General features: G+C 47.0%; 1 protein-coding gene across 5 annotated transcripts in view; it reads right to left on the reverse strand.

Moving 5' to 3' along the window:
* Positions 1-5,575: 5,575 nt before the first annotated feature.
* Positions 5,576-19,835, reverse strand: part of SETD3 (SET domain containing 3, actin N3(tau)-histidine methyltransferase) — a 78,061-nt gene continuing 63,801 nt past the window's right edge. For 2 of the 5 annotated variants that reach the window (XM_036065372.2, XM_036065370.2), the window contains exons 9-13: positions 16,320-16,394; positions 15,079-15,245; positions 14,136-14,221; positions 7,577-7,737; positions 5,576-6,893 (exon numbers count right to left, since the gene is read on the reverse strand). In XM_036065372.2, the coding sequence (XP_035921265.1) occupies positions 6,462-6,893; positions 7,577-7,737; positions 14,136-14,221; positions 15,079-15,245; positions 16,320-16,394 (921 nt within the window). In that variant the 3' untranslated portion in view covers positions 5,576-6,461. Of the gene's footprint in view, positions 6,894-7,576; positions 7,738-14,135; positions 14,222-15,078; positions 15,246-16,319; positions 16,395-19,835 lie in introns of those variants that run through there. The other 3 variants (XM_036065373.2, XM_078054190.1, XR_004908662.2) reach the window with 3 other exon arrangements.

Genomic DNA, 19,835 nt, shown 5'->3' on the forward strand with positions numbered 1-19,835 from the left:
CTCACCCCTGCGCCTCCCCTGGCCACGTCAGGCTGAATGGCACCGAGTCCCTGGAGGAGACAGCCTCTTCCGTCACCACGAAGCCAGAGCCGAAAGCCAGATGTTACTGGGCTTCCGGCTCCCCGCGGGCTCGCCCCAGTCACTCGGCGAACCGGCCAGGCCCACTGCGTTCGACCCCGGGGCCGAGCCGGTGGCTTCTTGTCGACGTCCTGGCTCAGGAGTCACCGGCTCCCACAGCACCCTGCCTACACATGCGGCCAAAATGCACGCGCCCAGGCCGCTGCACACCCCAAGCCGCTCGGCACCCGTGTCGCGGAAACACCACCGTAGGGCTTTTCTGTAAAACGCCACATTTGCTGGAGCAGCTGATACAGTGAGAGTAGCACCTGCTTCCGGGGAGGAGGAGGCTGGTGACACGGGACGGAGGCGATGAACGTGCCCTTTCGTCGATCGGCCTGATGCTCGGCACCAAGCGCAGAGTGGAGAAGAAAATCCCAGCCTCCCTTTCTCCTGCTCCAACTTTTCCCAAACACCCACCCTGGTCCTTTTAAAACCCAAGGAGTATTCCACCCCAATTTTCAGACTGTCACTACCCTGCAGTCTTCACGGCGTGACACTTAATTCATTAGACGACATAAGCCTGAAGCTGCCCATTGTGACAACTGCCGGGGACCAAAATAAAACCAAACTTTTCCTGCAAGTCTTATATGAAAAAGCAGTGTTTCTCTAGGTGCAGGTCAGGACTCACCTGCAAGAGGATCTGGAGCCAGCTAGAGCATTATTTCCAAAGTGAGGTCTGCGGGGGTGGCCCTCACATGTCACCTGCACCTACGTTCAGGGGAGGGTTTGTTCTGAGCGAGATTTACTTGAGAACCAAAAGCCAAGAAATTCAGACGTGCCTATTCTAGGACGGGTCTTCATGCTTACAAACAGGCCCGTGTAAGAGAAGTAACTACGGTCAGTTTGGGAGATCTGCCAGGTTGGGATGACGCCTGGTGTGACCGTGACACACGGCATGGGTCCCGCCTCCTGCGACCGCAGGGCTGACGGGAAGACTTGGCGTCCACGCGGCACCTCCTCCCTCAGGATGTGGAGCCTGGGGTCCCACCACAGGCGGAGTTCCCAGGCTCACTGCCACAATGCATCAGTAACACCAGGGGCATTTTCCTGAGCACCTACTCCGCTCCCCGCACCGCGCTGGGATTACACACAACGTCGCGGCTCCTCCTTCCTGCAACCACGAGCTCATTCCATTCTGCAGAGAAGAAGAAAATCAAGGCTTGAACTTCAAGAAACCTGCCGTGGGGCCCAGACTACGGTGGAGAAAGGAGCAATCAGGATTCGAACCTCCCCGGGGGCATGCGGGCCGCGAGAGCAACCACCGCTCGGGCACCCCGACGTCAGCAGCCCCGGTCAGCCTAGAAGTAGCTTCTCCAGAACCACGCGCTGTTAAGACAGGAAAGGATGTTCTGAGGTTCAAGCCACAACACGGTCCTCTTCTACTGGAACACTCTGGAAGGGTCGGGGTACAGGAGGAAAGAAGGGGTGAGATTCCACGCCAACCTGGTTCCGGGAGGGAGGAGGCGTCCCCTCGGTGGGGGAGCCGTGCGGGGCGCGCCCGAGGTGCCAGTTCCCACACTAGATGCCAGGGACGCGAGGCTGAGCCAGCCACGCAGCGCCACCTGCACACCCACGCCCGCGAGCTGGGGTGCAGCGGGGCCCAGGCTGTGCCCGGGGGGCTCTCGCTTGCCTGGAACTGAAGATGCGAGGTGAAGGGTATACACACGCGTGTACGCACACAGGCAGCTGTGTGCATGTATGCATATCTCCGTGTCTGTGTGCACGTTTGCATATATAAAACGTACGGACACACACACACACAGGTATGTGTGAGTCGGAGCTGACAGGAGTGTGACAATCTGGGTGAACATTCCCAACTCCATAAATGGTGCTCTGGGTCCACGAACACAGACTTCTCTGCCTTCCTGTCTTGCTTCTAAAGGAGACACCAACCGCGGCACCTGTGTTTCAAGGGGCTGGCGATCGCTACCTTCTCCCACCTAAAGAAGCTCATTCATTACAAGTCGGTTAAACACCGCGGGGTTCTCCATGTGGGGGCTGGGCACGGTGTTCAGGATTCAGTCCCTGCAGGACCCCTCCTCCCCAGAGGCGTGGACTTCCTGGCTCTCCCTGTCCCCACTGCAGGATGCACAAACGGACTGCTGACAGCCCGTCCAAGGTCCTTCCTCCGGCATTTCTCTGCCCACTGAGTACCAGAGCACACAGTCTACCCTTCCAATGACACGTGGTGTGGTCTGCCCGGATTCTTTGTTCAAACGGCCGCCCCGCCACCTTGAGGGCAGCAAGGGTTTTGGGAATCCTGAATTACTCACAGAAGCTGCCATTCACCAGGAACACAACTCCTGCTGAGTCCGGGTCTGAAGTTCCTCAAATCTATGGACAGAGGCAAGCTGTGTGTCTGCAGAGCACGGGTCATTTTTGCTACCCCAGTCCCATAAACATTTTCTGAATGCTCAGCATGCGCAGACACTGTGCCACCAGCCGGTATGTGCATGATCTCCTTTGGTCGTCCCAGAGCCGGGAGAGGCAGGAAGCACAGATATCCTACAGGAGGGTACAAAAATGTCCACGGACTGTGCGTGGTCCCGTGGAGGGAGAACCCGGGTCTGTGTCCGGAATCCGCACACTTAGCCACCGTGCCTGGCCTCCCCAAGCCTCTGCAAAGTGATTAATAAAATCAGAGCACCCCAGATGTTTAGAACACCATCTTCAGCACAGTCACCCTGCTGGTGGGCGTCCTTAGAAAGTGCTCCCTTACTCAGGGGCCACCTGCCTCCCCCACGCTGGCCTCGGCTCTGCCTCTGTGGAGACTCCGACTGGGCATGGGCCCACCCCTCCTATGCTCCGTGGACATCACACGGCTTCCTCCTCCTCAGCCCAAGCGCACCCAGGACCAGCACGGCAGCGTCATTTGAATAACAAATTCACCAGTGCATTTAAATACAATTCCAGTTACTCAAATTCAATTTACACACAGAATTTTAGGAATACATTATGTAAGGTGCTACGGATGAAAACAGTAGGCTGACCCCTAATGAGGTCACTGGATTCTACTCTATGCTGCCTGAAATTGACATTCAAATCGGACTGAGCCCCAATCTTGGCTCAGGGCATCAGCTATACCCAATTGAACATGCTCATTTTGCCAGATCAATAATATGAACGTGGCACAATATATCACATAAAAAGCTTCTTCCCGTAGCCATGGTTACAGCACTTTAAGATCTGGGCTCTCTGAAACTCACCCCCCAAACCAGCCGCCACGATGACTCCTCATTTTCTTTACGGACAGTCCTATTTTAGTGCTAAGCTCAAGTCACAGGTACTTTCTTCGGTTTTGGGGTTTTTTTCTTAATTCTTTCACTCCAACACATACATATTAACCACCAGAAAATACGATAAGTCATGATTTACAGAAAAATCCCTATGTTTAAGTGAAGGCTTAATTTAGCATAACCCTGTGTATTGTATTGGGAACCTGAGAATCTTTTTAATGTCTTACCCTATCTCTCTCTCGCTCTCTCTCTCTCAAAAAAAAAAAAAAAAAATCTTTCAGTGAGCCTGTTCTAGAAACGACTGGGGGAAGTCACCTATCAATTGCCAGTCTGTGTGGAGAAACGGGGTGGTTCTCCAGGCCGGTAAAATCTAACTGCTAAGCGTGTACACAGAGCTAAGGAACAGAAGCAGAGGCCGACTCTCCCGGACACTAGCCCGAACAGCCTCAGATCCAAAAGCATTAAGAAAAAAGTAAACTTGCAAATGATTTGAGAGAAAGGTCTATTTTCGTGACAGATGGCAATGAGGGCTCTTCAATGCCAATTTAATCACTTTTCCTCGATTTTCAAATGCTTAAGTTGTGGCTCCAAGTGTTTGTGCACCAGCATGGGATCTGCTGCGCTGAAACGGGGAGGAGGGTGACTAATGTGCGCCTGGGTCTCGCCGTCAGCCCAGGGCAATTCCACCCAGCTTAGGGAAGTGAGGTTGCTCAACGGACACTCCATCCTCCCACGGTGAAAAGTTCTGTCCTCGGGGCACCCGGGTGGCTCAGTCGGTTAAGTGTCTGCCTTTGGCTCAGGTCATGATCCCAGGGTCCTGGGATCGAGCCCCACATCGGGCTCCCTGCTCAGCGGGGAGTCTGCTTCTCCCTCTCCATCTCCCTCCGTGTGCTCGCTCACGCTCTTTCTCTAGATCTCTCTCTCTCAAATAAATAAATAAATCTTAAGAAAAAAAAAAGTTCTGTTCTTATGAGCACCATTCTATGTCACAAAGGCAAAGACCGCCCTTGATTGGGAGCCTAATTTATATAATCACTTTTTGGTCCAATTACCTGAACAAACAGACCCGTCGGTGGGGACTTAATACACAGAATAGTCTCCAAATTTTTAAGCAGGGACTTTTGATAATCACCTTACAAGTAAGAAAAGAAATGGAGTCCCCGGGGGGCCGTGACGACCCCCATCAGCAGTGCCCTGCGGGCCAGGACCTAAAGTCCAACTCCCACCCAGGGCTCTGTCAGCTCCATCGGACTCGTGTCTTTTCCAGGGAATATTTTGTCACCCCATCTCAAGACACTATTTTACATCTCAACTGTATATACTTTTTCCAAGGACGTATTTAATACTAGACTTAACTCTGAAACCAATGAGAAAATATATCCACAGACATACTGGTGATCCAAGTCCGAGTCTATGGGGGGCTTCTATGCCAGAGCAGAAAGCGCCTCACATACACAGTTCTGCCGTTTGGAAATTGATCTGTAGGTTTTACAGACTATTCATATCTTTGGTAAAGTATCTCAGACACAAGGCTGATGGGGCAGTTTGCAATCACAGGCATCATTATGAATAGGTCGAAGCTGCACACCCATCAACAATGGCCTAGAGTTACGGGCGTCCGTCAACACTGATAAATGCTACCAACCACGTGTAAAAGTGAAACCTGCCCCTCGTATTTAATGGCCTCCTGAGCTCTAGAAGGCAATGCATCCTCAGCGCAGGATTAGGCAACTTATCTGCAGATCTGCATCTTCTCCGAGAAGAAACAGGGAGAATGTCCTTAAGACCACCTGTGTGCACCAATGTCACCAAAATAGCAGGGTGAAGAATTTACACAGCATTTTCCAAAATAAGTGATGTCCTTCACAGTTAGGACCTCGGAGATGATGTGCAAACTTGTAGCGGAGGAAGACTGGCCATCCGCGGCCTGAGAACCGGTGGCTTTCTGGGCACACCATCCCTAGGCCTTGGCCTCCCGGAAAACCTAAAAGCGCCCTGTTGGTGTGTGCCCGCCGCCACCAGGTCCTCCTCAGGGCAGCCCCCTGCAGGCTGGGGAGTGGCCGACCTCAGGCCCATCCTGCATCTCTGCGTACCCGGGGCAAGCACAGCTCAGGGCACAGGCCACGTTCGGACCTGCTCCAAGAGTAAGCAGGATGGTTTGCGTCAAGGCTCAATTCAAAGGGCCTGTCCCCACTCAAAGAAAAGGAATAGACAAAAAATATTAATCATGTTTTCCTTTTAATAAGGCTTTTTACTCAAAAGTGTAGCTTTGAAAATCTCTAGCTTGTTGTGAAAACCAGAAAAGCCAGGGAGCCGCCTCACTTCGAACACCGCCATGGCGAGCTGGACCGACGCGGGAAATCAAATGCAACACTTTAAAATCAGAGCCAACATTTAAAACTAGGAGGATGATGCATGTCCTACTGTGATTCAAGGAGAAAGGACAAGTTCTTAACACAGTAAAACAAAACACAAAAGGTAAACAAATCTTTAGAAATCACTAGATGTGTGTGTGTGTGTGTGTGTATTTATATAATTAGGATTATCATCAACATTTAAAACTATTAAAAATAAGGTTGCCACCTTCACTTTTCTTTCAGTACCGGGGTGTTATTTTTTTTAGGAAAAAAAAAAAGTTTCGCCCCAACCCTCAAGTTGCCAGACCCCGACCCCAAGCCTGCTCTGTGCTGTACAACGCCCCCCCTCCCCCACGCTGAGCCCCCAGAGCGCCGACACCCAGTCCTGCTGCCGTCCTGGTTGTCAAGATGACAGGCCCACAAAAGCACAGCTGAGAGCAGAACTGCATTCTTCCCCAGGAAGAAAACACATTTGCCCACAATGGGTCTACAGAGTCTGCCAAAGCACCTCGTTGGTGGCTTGATAACCTGTTCGTTTTGCCCAGAAGCAAGATGGCAATCTTAATCAAAGAGGGAAGCTAGATTTTTTTAAATAACTTAAAAAAAATCATTTTTATATAAAGCAGCAAAAACATCTTTTCCTCTCTGCAGAAAGAAAAATGTGAACAAGAAAACACAGCGATGTAAATGGACGGTTCATAAACTTGCTCAACTCACCCCCCCCACCAGACGGCACCTCCTCTCAGGGCTACTGCTCTCTACCACGCTCAGTGCTATCTGAAGAAGATTCTTTGGTGCCTTCAGTCGCTCTTTTACTTTCCTCCTGATTTAAATTTCCCTTTTCTGACCTGGTCCCGTTGGGGATAGAGTTTTCACCATTCACGAGCCCGTTTTCCACAGCCTTCGCCCTGCCGACGGCCTCGGTGAGGGTGAGGGCCTCCTGCACCCCGGCCTCCTCCTCCAGGCTCCGCAAGGCCAGGGGCAGCCTGGCGCCCCCCGTGCCACTCTCCTCACACCGGGGCAGCGGGGCCCCCACCTGCACCTGCTTGCGATAGTGCTCCCGGTTCGCAGCCGCGCTCTTCACCGCTTTCTCCAAAATCTCTTTTTCTCCTAAGCGCAGCTTGATGGCCATTGCTGCACGAACAGAAAGGTCGTGGTTTTTCAAGAAGGATTTGTCTTCCTGGAAAACAAGAAAGAGCAAAATTAATTATAAGAAGTCTAAATCAGCAAAAGTACAGCGACAGAAGGCAGATCAGTTGTTGCCACGGATGGGGGCACGAGGGAAATGTGAGGGGTGACAGAAGGTTCTAGAACTTGACTGTGGCGGTGGTTGCAGGACTATGTGCTTATATCAAAATGTACACTTTAGAAGCGTGGGTTGTATTGTATTTAAATTACACCCCGAGAAAGTGATCATAAAACCAAAATGGTGAGCCTAAATCAAACGGTGTCCCACCACATTTGACAGGGAACTTGGCTTATTTTAAAAATCATTCCTTGTCTGTCTCGTGCACTGCCAGGCCCCAGGGCTCGGCACTGGGCTGAATGAATGAATGAAGGAGCGAGATGCATGTGAAGTTAGTGGTGCAATGGTAAACCTGGAAAGCACAAATGAAAACTCAGAATTACAGGAAAGTGTTGAATAATTTTTAAAAATTCATCTTCTAGTCAACAATGCCTCAAGAGGATTCTTTTGAGAAGTATAAATGTGTTAAATAGGAAAATATTAATAAGTTGAATGAAAAATATCAGATATACAACGATTTTGCTAACAAAAGTCATTTACATTTAGGAAGGAATCTCTTTTTAAAAATCCCTAAAAACATGACAAAGCTCAAATCCTCACTGAAGCGATCTAATTACCTCAATAGTTGTTTTGTATGTTTTTAAAAGAAGCGAGGCTCGATCTTCAAGAAATGTCCAAAGTCTGACCTCATTGTCCCAGCTAACGGGATATTCAGAATTACCCAAAGTGAAGATTCTGTCGAGAGCATTATCTCCCAGCAAATGTTCCTTCAATTCTTCTGCAGAAATACAAACAGCCATCTGTGAGGGAGGAAACAGCACGGCTTCTCATTTTAACAAGCAGCCCACCTTGGAAAAGATCTTCCCCAGCGACGTCACCCGCCTGGGTAAAAAGCTCCCCTGGATCGATGGGCTGGGCCAGGCCAGGCTCTCCAGAGTAAGTCACCACTAGCCTTCCTGACTGGGGGTCCAGACCAAGCCTTGGCACAGCCCTCCACCTCTCGTTGCTTTTATGAGGGACACTGAGAGCTTTTAGACAGTTTCACAAGATACGTTTTAAGGACACATCTACAGGGACACGTCCCTTATTCTGACGACAGCCTTCTCGCAAACCACGCGCTCAGTCACACCAACGGGGTCAAAAAGACGTTCAGGTGAACGATGTAAATAGTACAAACGGGTGACAGCACAACAATCCAGTGACCCTTCTAAATTTAAATCAGATTGGTGCTCATGGCAGCAGTGGACCTGACAAAGCTATTTATCTCCTCCTACAACACATAAACCACAAACCGAAAGAAATAAGAAAAATGGACTATAAAAATCTTAGTTAATGAAAAATGTGCCTTTTTCCCTCACTTGTCAGGAATTTAAACAGAAATTACAAATAAACACAAGTGAACAACTCAATTACCTTCAAATATATTTAAGAAGAGGAAAGGATTCAGCAACTGCTCTGAGCATTTCAGCTCCCGGCACATTATCTTCAAGAGACCCAAACATGCTGATCCTATTCATGCTCAAGAAATACACCCCAACTTCTTATGTAATTATGAGACAGTATCTCTTTCAGAGCAAAATGCCCCACAGCTGTCACTATTTACAATTCAAACTGAAGAATCTGCTGCCAGCAAACCAAACTTTTATTAGTATTAGTTAGAGGAATTCAAAGAAGAATACATCAATTGTCTTGACACGACAAATTATCTTTCTATGACTAAAGAGACACTAAAGAGAATCAGCAGACCTGAAATGATTCAGGCAGTTTGTTTTTTAAGGAAAAAAGAAGTTAATCTAATGTTCAAAAAAGAAATTTATTAGGTGGCATTTGTTAGCAAAAGATCATGATAAAATTCAGGGCTTTTATATTTTGGATCCTATAGTTTATGTTCTTTGTATAAAGTGCTGAAAATTTAAAACATGCTTCCTGAGTGGTAGAGATTTCTTTTCAGAAGCCCCCTCACTAAGGTCACTGGTTTTGTTTTCTTCCTAAACCCGCCCAGGGTCAGCCCTCAACGTTGAAAAGCTAAGGGGCAGAAGCAGAGCCTTCTCTCTCTGCTACTTTTAACAGTGAAACTGGGCTTATTCACTCTACTGGGAACATGAAACCAGCAAGGGGGGCGGAAGGGGACATGAGGCCGTGTCACCATGTGACCAGAGGCTTCGTGAGTAGGCCCTTTCCCCTGCTTGCCTGCAGCTAACAAAGCCCTGACAGATCCTCTGAGTCCCCACCGGGGCTCTGTGACTTCACCCGGCCACCATGGGAGTACATGTGGGGTCACCCCAGACAGTGACCAGTGCCCTAGCTCCTCAACCTGGCTCCGTGTTGAACGCTGGTTCGTCCAGACCCCTGGACTACTAGGATCTCTTCCACGAATCCTGTTCTTTGCAAACCAGCAGGAGCCACGTGGGATGCCTGGGACGCAGGCTCTGGATGAGCAGAGCTGGGTCCTGATGTGGGGCCATCACCTGCCAGCTGAGGGCCACGTTACTCCTGCTCTTCGAACTGGAGTTCCCACGTCAGTCACGTGGGAATCCCTATGCCTCACAAGCCTGATGAGAATGAGCACGAAGTCTGCCCCACACTGAGCACTGGCACAGTGACAGGGATCAGTATCACTGTCGTCTCTTGTTACAAATTCCTACAGGCTATGAACTATGACCTTCAGTGTTCTACCTCTGCATCGTATGCAAGAAAAGCCCACAGGAAACCCTTAACTCGAGCCACGACCAAAGTACAAACTAGCCGGAAGCGCTAACTTGAGGGGCAGTGAGTCTATAGCAATGTGGCTGCTCAGAAGGGGGCAAGTGCCATCTCACAGCTCTGTGGGTTCCAGCAGCTGGTGTCTACACTGCCTGGGTCTGGGGACTGTCTCTACCACCTCCACCCTGATGTCAAACCCTGGACCGGACAGCATTTCTCCTGCATCCAGACAAGAGGACAGGGGGGCCAAGGACAACAGAGCCCAGTAGGCTCTGCCTCTGCAGACCAAACCGCCCCTTCCCTGCTGCTGGGGCAGCTTCCTTCGGACAAGTGCTTATCTGTCTGCTCAACTAGATGGTAACTCACTTACTCACTTCTTCCTACCCAATCTGGTTTGCACAGGATCACAGGATTTACGGTAGTTTATAACAGCAAACACACACACACAATTACAAGTGAAACCTCAAGGAAGGGAATCATAAAGATCAGAGCAGAAATAAATGACATAGAAACTAAAAAAAACACAATAGAACAGATCAATGAAACTGGGAGCCGGTTGTTTGAAAAAATTAATAAAACCGATAAACCTCTAGCCAGACGTACTGAAAAGAGAAAGGACCCAAGTAAGTAAAATCACAAACGAGAGAGAAGAAATAGCAACCAATACCACAGAAATACAAACAATCTTAAGAGAATATTATAAAAAATTACAGGCCAACAAATTGGATAATTTGGAAGAAATGGATAAATTCCTAGACACATATGAACTACCAAAATGGAAACAGGAAGAAATAGAAAATTTGAACAGACCGATTACCAGCAAAGAAATTGAATCAGTAATCAAAAATCTCCCAACAAACAAAAGTCCAGAGCCAGATGGCTTCACAGGCAAATTCTACCAACCATGTAAAGAAGAGTTAATACCTACTCTCAAACTATTCAAAAAATATAAAAGGAAGGAAAGCTTCCAAATTCATTCTATGAGGCCAGCATTACCCTGATAACAAAATCAAATAAAGACACCACAAAAAAAGAGAACTACAGGCCAATATCCCTGATGAACATGGATGCAAAAATTCTCAATAAAACACTAGCAGATCGAATCCAACAGTACATTAAAAGAATTATTCACCATGATCAAGTGGGATTTATTCCTGGGCTGCAGGGGTGGTTCAATATTCACAAACCAATCAACGATACACCACATTAATAAAAGAAAGTATACGAACCATATGATCCTCCCCATAGATGCAGAAAAAGCATCTGACAAAGTACAACATCTATTCATGATCAAAATCCCTCCACAAAGTAACAGGTCTAGAGGGAGCATACCTCAACATAATAAAGGCCATATATGGAAGACCCACAGCTAATATCACCCTCAATGGGGAAAAACTGAGAGGTTTTCCAGGATGGTCAGGAACAAGACCGAGATGTCCACTCTCACCATTGTTATTTAACATAGTACTGAAGTCCTAGCCACAGCAATCACACAACAAAAAGAAATAAAAGGCATCCAAATCAGCAAAGAAGAAGTAAAACTTTCACTATTAGCAGAAGACATGATACTATATATAGAAAACCCAAAAGACTCCACCAAAAAATTGCTAGAACTGATAAACGATTTCAGTAAAGTTGCAGGATACAAAATCAATATACAGAAATCTGTTGCATTTCTATACACCAATAATGAAGCAACAGAAAGAGAAATTAGGCAATCAATACCACTTACAATTGCACCAAAAACAATAAGATACTTAGGAATAAACCTAACCAAAGATGTAAATGATTTGTACTCTAAATTAAACTATAGAACACTTATGAAAGAAATTGAGGAAGACACAAAGCAATGGAAAGACATTCCATGTTCATGTATCGGAAGAACAAATATCGTTAAAATGTCTATACTACCCAAAGCAATCCACACATTTAGTGCAATCAAGATCAAAATACCAATAGCATTTTTCACAAGAGCTAGAACAAACAATCCTAAAATTTGTATGGAACTACAAAAGACCCCGAATAGCCAAAGCAATCTTGAAAAAGAAAAACAAAGCTGGAGTCATCACAATTCTGGACTTTAAGTTATACTACAAAGTAGCAGTAATCAAAACAGCATAGTACTGGCATAAAAATAGACACATAGATCAATGGAACAGAACAGAAAACCCAGAAATGAACCCACAATTATATGGTCAATTAATCTTTGACCAAGCAAGAAAGAATATCCAATGGAAAAAGACAGTCTCTTTAACAAATGGTGTTGGGAAAACCGGACAGCAACATGCAGAAGAATGAAACTGGACCACTTTCTTACACCATACACAAAAATAAACTCAAAATGGCTTATTAAAGACCTAAATATAAGACAGAAAACCATTAAAATCCTAGAGAAAAACACAGGCAGGAACCTCTTTGACATCAGCTGTAGGACTAGGTATGTCTCCTGAGACAAGGGAAACCAAAGCAAAAATGAACTATTGGGACTACATCAAAATAAAAAGCTTCTGTACACCAAAGGAAACAATCAACAAAACTAAAAGGCAACCTACTAAATGGAAAAAGATATTTGCAAATGACGTACCTGATAAAGAGTTAGTATCCAAAATATATAAAGAACTTAACAAACTCAACACCCAAAAAACAAATATTCCAATTAAAAAATGGGTAGAAGACATGAATAGACATTTTTCCAGAGAAGACATACAAATGGCCGACAAACACAGGAAAAGATGTTCAGTATCACTCATCATCAGAGCAATGCAAATCAAAACCACAATGAGATACCACCTCACACCAGTCAGAATGGCTAAAATTAACAAGTCAGGAAACGACAGATGTTGGCGGGGATGCGGAGAAAGGGGAACCCTCCTACACTGTTGGTGGGAATGCAAGCTGGTGCAACCACTCCAGAAAACAGTATGGAGGTTCCTCAGAAAGTTAAAAATAGAGCTACCCTATGATCCAGCAATCACACTACTAGGTATTACCAAAGAATACAAAAATACTAATGCAAACGGATACAGGCACCCCGATGTATACTGCAGCATTATCTACAACAGCCAAAATATGGAAAGAGACCAAATGTCCACTGACTGACGAATGGATAAAGAAACTGTGGTATATACATACAATGGAATATTACTCAGCCACCAAAAAGAATGAACTCTTGCCATTTGCAACGATGCGGATGGAGATAAAAAGTATAATGCTAAGCAAAATAAGTCAGTCAGAGAAAGACAAATACCATATGATCTCACTCATATGTGGAATTTAAGAAACAAGACAAACGAGCAAAAGGGAAACAAGAGAGACAGACAAACCAAGAAATACACTCTAAACTCTATAGAACAGGGGTGCCTGGGTGGCTCAGTCATTAAGCGTCTGCCTTCGGCTCGGGTCATGGTCTCAGGATCCTGGGATCGAGCCCCGCATCAGGCTCCCTGCTCAGCGGGAAGCCTGCTTCTCCCTCTCCTACTCCCCCTGCTTGTGTTCCCTCTATCGCTGTGTCTCTCTCTGTCAAATAAATAAAAAAAAAAAAAAACCTTTAAACTCTATAGAACACACTGATGGTTACCAGAGGGGAGGTGGGGGGGGGCGGGGGGAGATGGGGGAAATAGGTGATGGGGATTAAGGAGTGCACTTGTGATCAGCACAGGGGATATATGATTCCCATATTGTACATATTACACTATACATTAACTAATTGGAATTTAAATAAAAACTTAAAAAAAAAAGTAGAAGTGAAACCTCAGGACCATGGGATTGGGGCGGGGCGGTACATTTTCAGACAAAAAATGAAAACGCAACCACAATAGGTCAAATCTCAGTATAAGAAACCCCAAATGTCTTGTCTTAAGTAAACATAAAAGTAGATGCTCAATACATACATTTAACACTTTCTGTACCCGAAATCAGAGGCTGCAGACAAGAACATTTTGTGATGTAAACAGATTCTGTTTGCAGCGTTAATGACTCTAACAGGATGCCTGACATTAAAAAGCTTGCCAGCAGTTTCAGATCTGGAACGCAGAGTCAGCTGCCCAGTGAAGTCCTGTGGCCCACGTATGCCACGCTGACCACGTGACGTCAGGGGGGCACTCACACGTCAGCACGCCGCGAGTGAGAGGAGGCTGTCTGCGGAGCGAGCACAGCAAAGACTCCCCTCTACAAACGCAGAATTTTCATGCAGTCAGACAACCCCAGATGTTTTAAGTTTTCTTCCAACCCAGTAGGGAATCAGTTGTTTATTACAGATGAATATTGACAACACATCAAGAATTTAATAAAACATTTCCAGGGTCAAACAGATCCACTTCGGTTTCCAATAGTGCCTTCTCCCCTCTCCCCAAAAAGTGCTCTAGTTTTAAACAATTGTATCTTTAATCTGAATCTTTAATCTAAATCTATGATTTACACTTCATGAATTTTTTAAAAAGTCAACATCTTTTTTTTCCCCCGGAAATCATTTACCTTCGGTCATGCAGAACACGCGGAGAAAAGCCAGGAGCTGCGCAGAGACCGGTGGCTCGGTAAAATGCAGCGCAAACACACTGGAACTGACAAAAGTGGGAACAGCATTAGTCCCCCTGCCTGGGCACCTGCTCCCGGCAAGCGAGATCCCTTCACTCTACACTCTGCAGGGTGGGTCATCCTCAAGGGGCGCCCACCCCTCGCCTGAGCCCTACAAGTACTGCCTTTGGATGCCTGGGAAGCGCAGGACGGCGGGCTTCCCAGAGAGGACGGTGGTGACTGTCGGCTGTCCGGCTGTCCAGCATCTAAAAGCCTTCACCTCAGGGTGCACACGACATACTCAGAGAATTAAGTGTGCCCGTGGTTCTCAAAAACTGTTAACAATAATTTGTGTTGAGTTCACATTTTAATCATTAATCAAATATTGACAAGTTCAATAAAAACAGGTCTGGATAATCCATTTTCATTAAGAACGGTTCCTCCATTCCCCGGAGAACTAATAAATCATAATTCTTGTCTTCTTTATCATTTTGCACCTCAAATGCAAGACAATCGTGAAGAATTTAGCCAGAAATTCTTGAATGGGGATCATGACTTCATTACAGAAACTAATGGTGGCAAAGAATTAAATGAAACAAATTGATCCGGGTCATTAACCTTTTCAAGGTGAAAGACACTAATGATCCACAGTATTTATTTAACTTAATGAGGAGCTCAGGCCGTGTCCCCTGGAACGGACCGGGAGTGCTCCCAACGACACAATGATGTTTATCTGAAAACACTGCTAAGTCTCCACGCATCTCTGTTTAAACCTGCTGTGTAGCAGCGACAAAGACATGAAGACAAACCACTCTAGAGAAGTTGTATTACGCACCAACTAAACACTACACAACTGAAAATACTTCAAGGGACACAGGAATGAGGTGAGTGTTTCCGTACGTACGTGGGGATGCCGGCGCGGGCCAGGACCTCAGCCTTCATGGCGTACAGCCGGTCACTCTTACTCACTCCCAGCTTTATTTTCACTCTGTCGTGTGAATTATTGTCAAAGAAAAAACCACTGTGGATCACAAACTCTGCATTTGACCGAGTGCCATAAAAAATGTAAATCTGAGATGCAGTAAAGAAAAAAATAAAGGGATATAAAAGAAATTCAACATCATTCTCAATACAGAGCAGGGCAAAGGATCAGTTCCCCTATGTTCAACTGTCCTTCCCACTAGGGACACACAGCAGCTCTACAGTGACTACTACATGTCTCCCCTGCAATCCCGCAACCCCCCAGCTGCCCGGACGGAGCCGGGTGACAGAGGGTGTCTATTCCCACTGCCACGTGGGCCTGCCTGCCTCCCAGAGGAGCCCAGGCCACAGCACTCCCTGCCTCCTCCCCGTCCCTGGGACAGCGAGACTAGTACGTACGGCTGACGACTGGCGACCGTCCCCCCTCTCCTTCTAATACAAGAGTCTCTCCTGGAACAAGATCTCAGACAATGTCTGTCAGACACTCATTCCCAGGTCCTGTGGCAATTCGGCACCTAGCAGGAGGGTTTCTAACTCTTCTGCAGGAAGGGCCAATCAGCACTTCGTTAGAGTAATACTGTTGGTTTTGTCTCAGTTGGAACGTCAACGGTCGGTCGGTCAACGGCTGACGTCAGTTCTGCTTTTGGGGGTTAACTGCTTGGTCAGAAGCCCAATAGGCAGAAAGCAGGCATTCAAAGATGCGCATTTTCAAATGTACTGAAAGGCCTGACCCTGCCCCCACCCAGGTTATGAGAGAAAAATTCACAGATTAAAGTGGATATATAAGATCCATGGCTCCCAGTCCCCTTGTTTTTGCCATTTAAATAAACAGCCTCTTTATAAACAAGGTTCTAATCAACAGAAAAAGAGAGAGAACAATGCGGATTATGTAATTGAAAACTGTGGTCTACTGTCATAACACGAAGTTTATTTTCAGTTGACGGGATCACAAATATTAGGTCAACTGTGCAAGTAAGTGCCTTCACATCTTTTTTCTTTGTGGACCCAAAGCACAGTATGTTTCTTACAGCTTTGGGTCTCAAGATGTGTTCCCTAACCAGTCCTAAATACAAATCCCCCACTTTTCTGAGTTAAATACCCTCTCAACCTGATCCACGCAGTTTAACCCCGTGCCCACTGGCCGGCCGACCTTATGCCGCCTACCTGCTCTCCCGCCCGGAAGTCCCGCAGAGCGACACACTCACAGCGATCATCTTCCAGGTTGTAGCCGGTGGTGATCTAGGCGGGGGAGAGGGTGACAACTGTGAGCACCAAGGTCTGCGGTCCCCTCACTCATGAGGGTCTTTTTCAGCAATTAGAAGATAAAAAATACCCAAAGGTACTGCACTCTGCATGCTTTACTAAACTGACAAAGAACTGCTTGGTTATTTCCATTAATCCTGTTTATACCAGAGATTCTTATACAAGATTCTGCACCTCGAGTAAAGGACCTAACTATTAGGAAAATACAGCATACAGATTATCACTCGCTCGCCTCAAGCATAGTCACTTGTCCCAAAGCAAGCCCCCCAGACGGAAGCAGGGTCTCCTGGAGAGCTCTAGCTGAATGGCAGCTACGTTTGGCCACCAAGAAATGAAAGTGTGTCTTCCATTGGATAAAGAATCAGGGAAAAAGAAAAGCCTGTTTCTAGATTATGTACATATTTTACCCTGAAATTAGAGAAATTGAAACTTTCAGATAAGCGAAGGGAAAATAAAATAACTGAGCTGTAGCCTATCCATTCTCAGCTGCGTGCTAGGCTGTTAGCATCTCTAAGCCCGCTCCCTACACCAGAAGCCTGCATCTCTCCCCAATCTCTCCTGTCCTGGGGGGCCAGGCAAGTCCATGTCTTGATGCACAAGGCACAGAGATATTCCTGGTGCCACTGCTGGTCAGCACTTGAACTCCTAAATTATCCTTTGGGTTCTTTCCTTCCTCGTCATTGCCCTGCGTGGCCGAGGTCCTTACCATTTGCAAAAACCTTCCGACTGGCTTCAAATTCCTCACTGTCCTTCCTGCATCTCTAGTGACACTACAGTGTCGACCTCCTGTTTAAAACCTTTTGGTGGCCCTCCACTCTACCCATAGGAAAAAATCCAAATTCTTGAGCACGGCCGATTTATGAGGAGGCCCATGTCTCCCTTCGGCCTCTTGACCTGCTGTCGCCCGCCACACCGGTCTCTGCTCCAGCTCCCTCATGCCTAGAACTACCTTTTGCACCTGTTTTGCCTGAGCCCTGGCTTCTTTAGGGGTGCCTGCCCTCATCCTACCCAACCACCCTGCACTCCCAGAGCCCCTGTGCTATCACCCCTCACCTAACACCGGCCCCACCAGCCAGACCTGGAGCTCCCTTTTCACCTGTGTCCCCAGCACTGAGCACTCTGTACCTGACACCTGAAACTCGGATAATATTTACTTGATGCATGAACCACCAGGGTAAGGAACAGGTCCCCAGTTTATATTAAAAGCTCCTTCTGGGGCACCTGGGTAACTCAGTGGTTAAGCATCTGCCTTTGGCTCAGGTCATGATCCCAGGGTCCTGGGATCGAGCCCCGCATCAGGCTCTCCCCTCAGCAGGAGGCCTGCTTCTCCCTCTCCCACTCCCCCGGCTTGTGTTCCCTCTCTCGCTGCCAAATAAATTAAAAAAAAAAAAAATCTTAAAAAAAAAAAAAAGCTCCTTCTTAGACGTCCACCCCTCAGAGCAGCCTCCCCAATCTCTTAGATTGTCTGAAACTGCATGTCCTGAGAATCACCACTCCAGACCGCCGCAAGTGCTACTTGCTCATAAAGGTATCAACAGCTTGGATCCAAAAACTTACTTCCGAATCCAGGGAATGGCATTTTTAGGATGGAGGGCCATGTGACGATCATCCTTAAACCCAGTGTCCCCAGAACCAATGGCCTACGAACCGTCTACCTAGAAATCCCTCATGCTTCTGCTCTGCAAAGCCAGCAGAGACACAAAAGCGACGACAAATGAATGCCGCTCCCAGGAATCTGGCACATCTCCGCTCACAGGACAGTTTCAACACTTGATAAGATCAGCCCTGGGAAGTTCCTGCCCAATGTCAAAATCGCTGTTCTGACCCCAAAACATGATTCTGGTGACAAGGATAGAACAGGAACTGCCCGAGAGCTCCCTGCCCTGAAAGGCTGCAGCTCCGCAGCCGTGTTTACACGGGACCCGGCAGGAGCCGCAGATAGCAGGAGGGCAGGCAGGGAAGCAAGAGGGGCAGGAAAGGGCCAACAAGAAACAAAAATAATTAGGTAGAAACACGGGAGGTAGACAACAGGCCGGGAAGGGAGGCTCACGGAAGGGGAGGCATGGCGATGTTACACAGGGCACCCAGAGCAGCCTTCCTTGAGGAAGTGTGTGAGTGGTCTTGCAGACAGTGTTTCAGGCAGCAGGAACAGCCCATGCAAAGGCCCAGAGGTGAGTGTGTGCTGGTGTCTGAGGAAGCCCAGGGTCCCAGACCTGTGTGTGCTGGGAGTATAGTGGGGACAAGTTAAGCAGGGAGCCTTGTCTGTTACTTATAAAAACCTGGGCTTTCACTTTGAGACTGGAAGCCTTGTATAAATCTAAATGTTTTAGACGTTTTAACACTCAACCAGAAAGACCTTCAGAAAGAGCCTCTCTCAATTCTGCTTAAATTTCCAGGGGAGTTATGCTCTCCAATACAAGGGCTGGTCACCTCAACATGCTCTACCCACTGGACGGACACAGTGGCCTATAAACCACGTGGCAGTGTCCTCTGCACAAACCGAACCAGCTCAAGAAAGGAAAACTGCTGCTCACATTAATTCTGAACCAGTCACGCAGAATTTAAAGATACATCTTATCTTACAATTTAATATCATGTCCATAAACTTGTCTGAATCTGTTTCTCCAAGTGGCTAGGAAATGGGCTCACACATGCCACCATCTCTGGCCCAGGGACCAACCCAGCCTTTTCCCTTCTCCCCTAGTTCCCTGCCGCTCCTGGTCTGGAATTACTGCTGTAGGCTCGGCTCTCCCATCTCTGCTCCCAGAAGCAGGTTTTTGTCAGAAGCACAGCGTTGCCGGGTTACAAATTTCTACCTACTCCCTCGGTGGTAGTCAGAACAGACAGACAACTACTGTCAAGATAGACACACACAGAACAGAAACTCGGCGGTCTGAAAAGCCAAGCCTTAATTTCAAGGACCTTATTTTTAAAAAGAGATTAACTGTTAATACATGTGATATACAACTTCATAGTGTTAAAATAGATTCTCAAATTCTACCAGACGCAATTTCCCTTGAAGTCTTATAATTACAACGGAAAATGGTTCAACCAAGGTGTGGAGTTAAGTATTCAGGGAAAACGACCACTGTAAGAAAAAGCACCAGCATCTTGTAGAAACCTTCTAAAGGCCAGCAATGCTTCGCCAGCTCTGGGGTGGGATGCAGACTTTATGAACAGTGCTAGAGAAAACACAGCATTCGTGGTTGTCACCAATGCATTATTTTTATTTTGAGATGCACTAACTTTTTGTTTTTTACTCCTAGAGGGAAAAGAGTGAATAGTTTAATCCGATTTACATGAAAGCAACACAAAAACCAGTGTGTATATTAGGGTGTGAGGGCGCAAATGCACACAAAGGAGAGAAAGATTTGCACAAAACCATTAACCATGTACCTGGAGGGTGTTGAGCAGAGG

Source organism: Halichoerus grypus, chromosome 8 (genome assembly GCF_964656455.1).
Source record: "Halichoerus grypus chromosome 8, mHalGry1.hap1.1, whole genome shotgun sequence".
NCBI classification, from domain to species: domain Eukaryota; kingdom Metazoa; phylum Chordata; class Mammalia; order Carnivora; family Phocidae; genus Halichoerus; species Halichoerus grypus.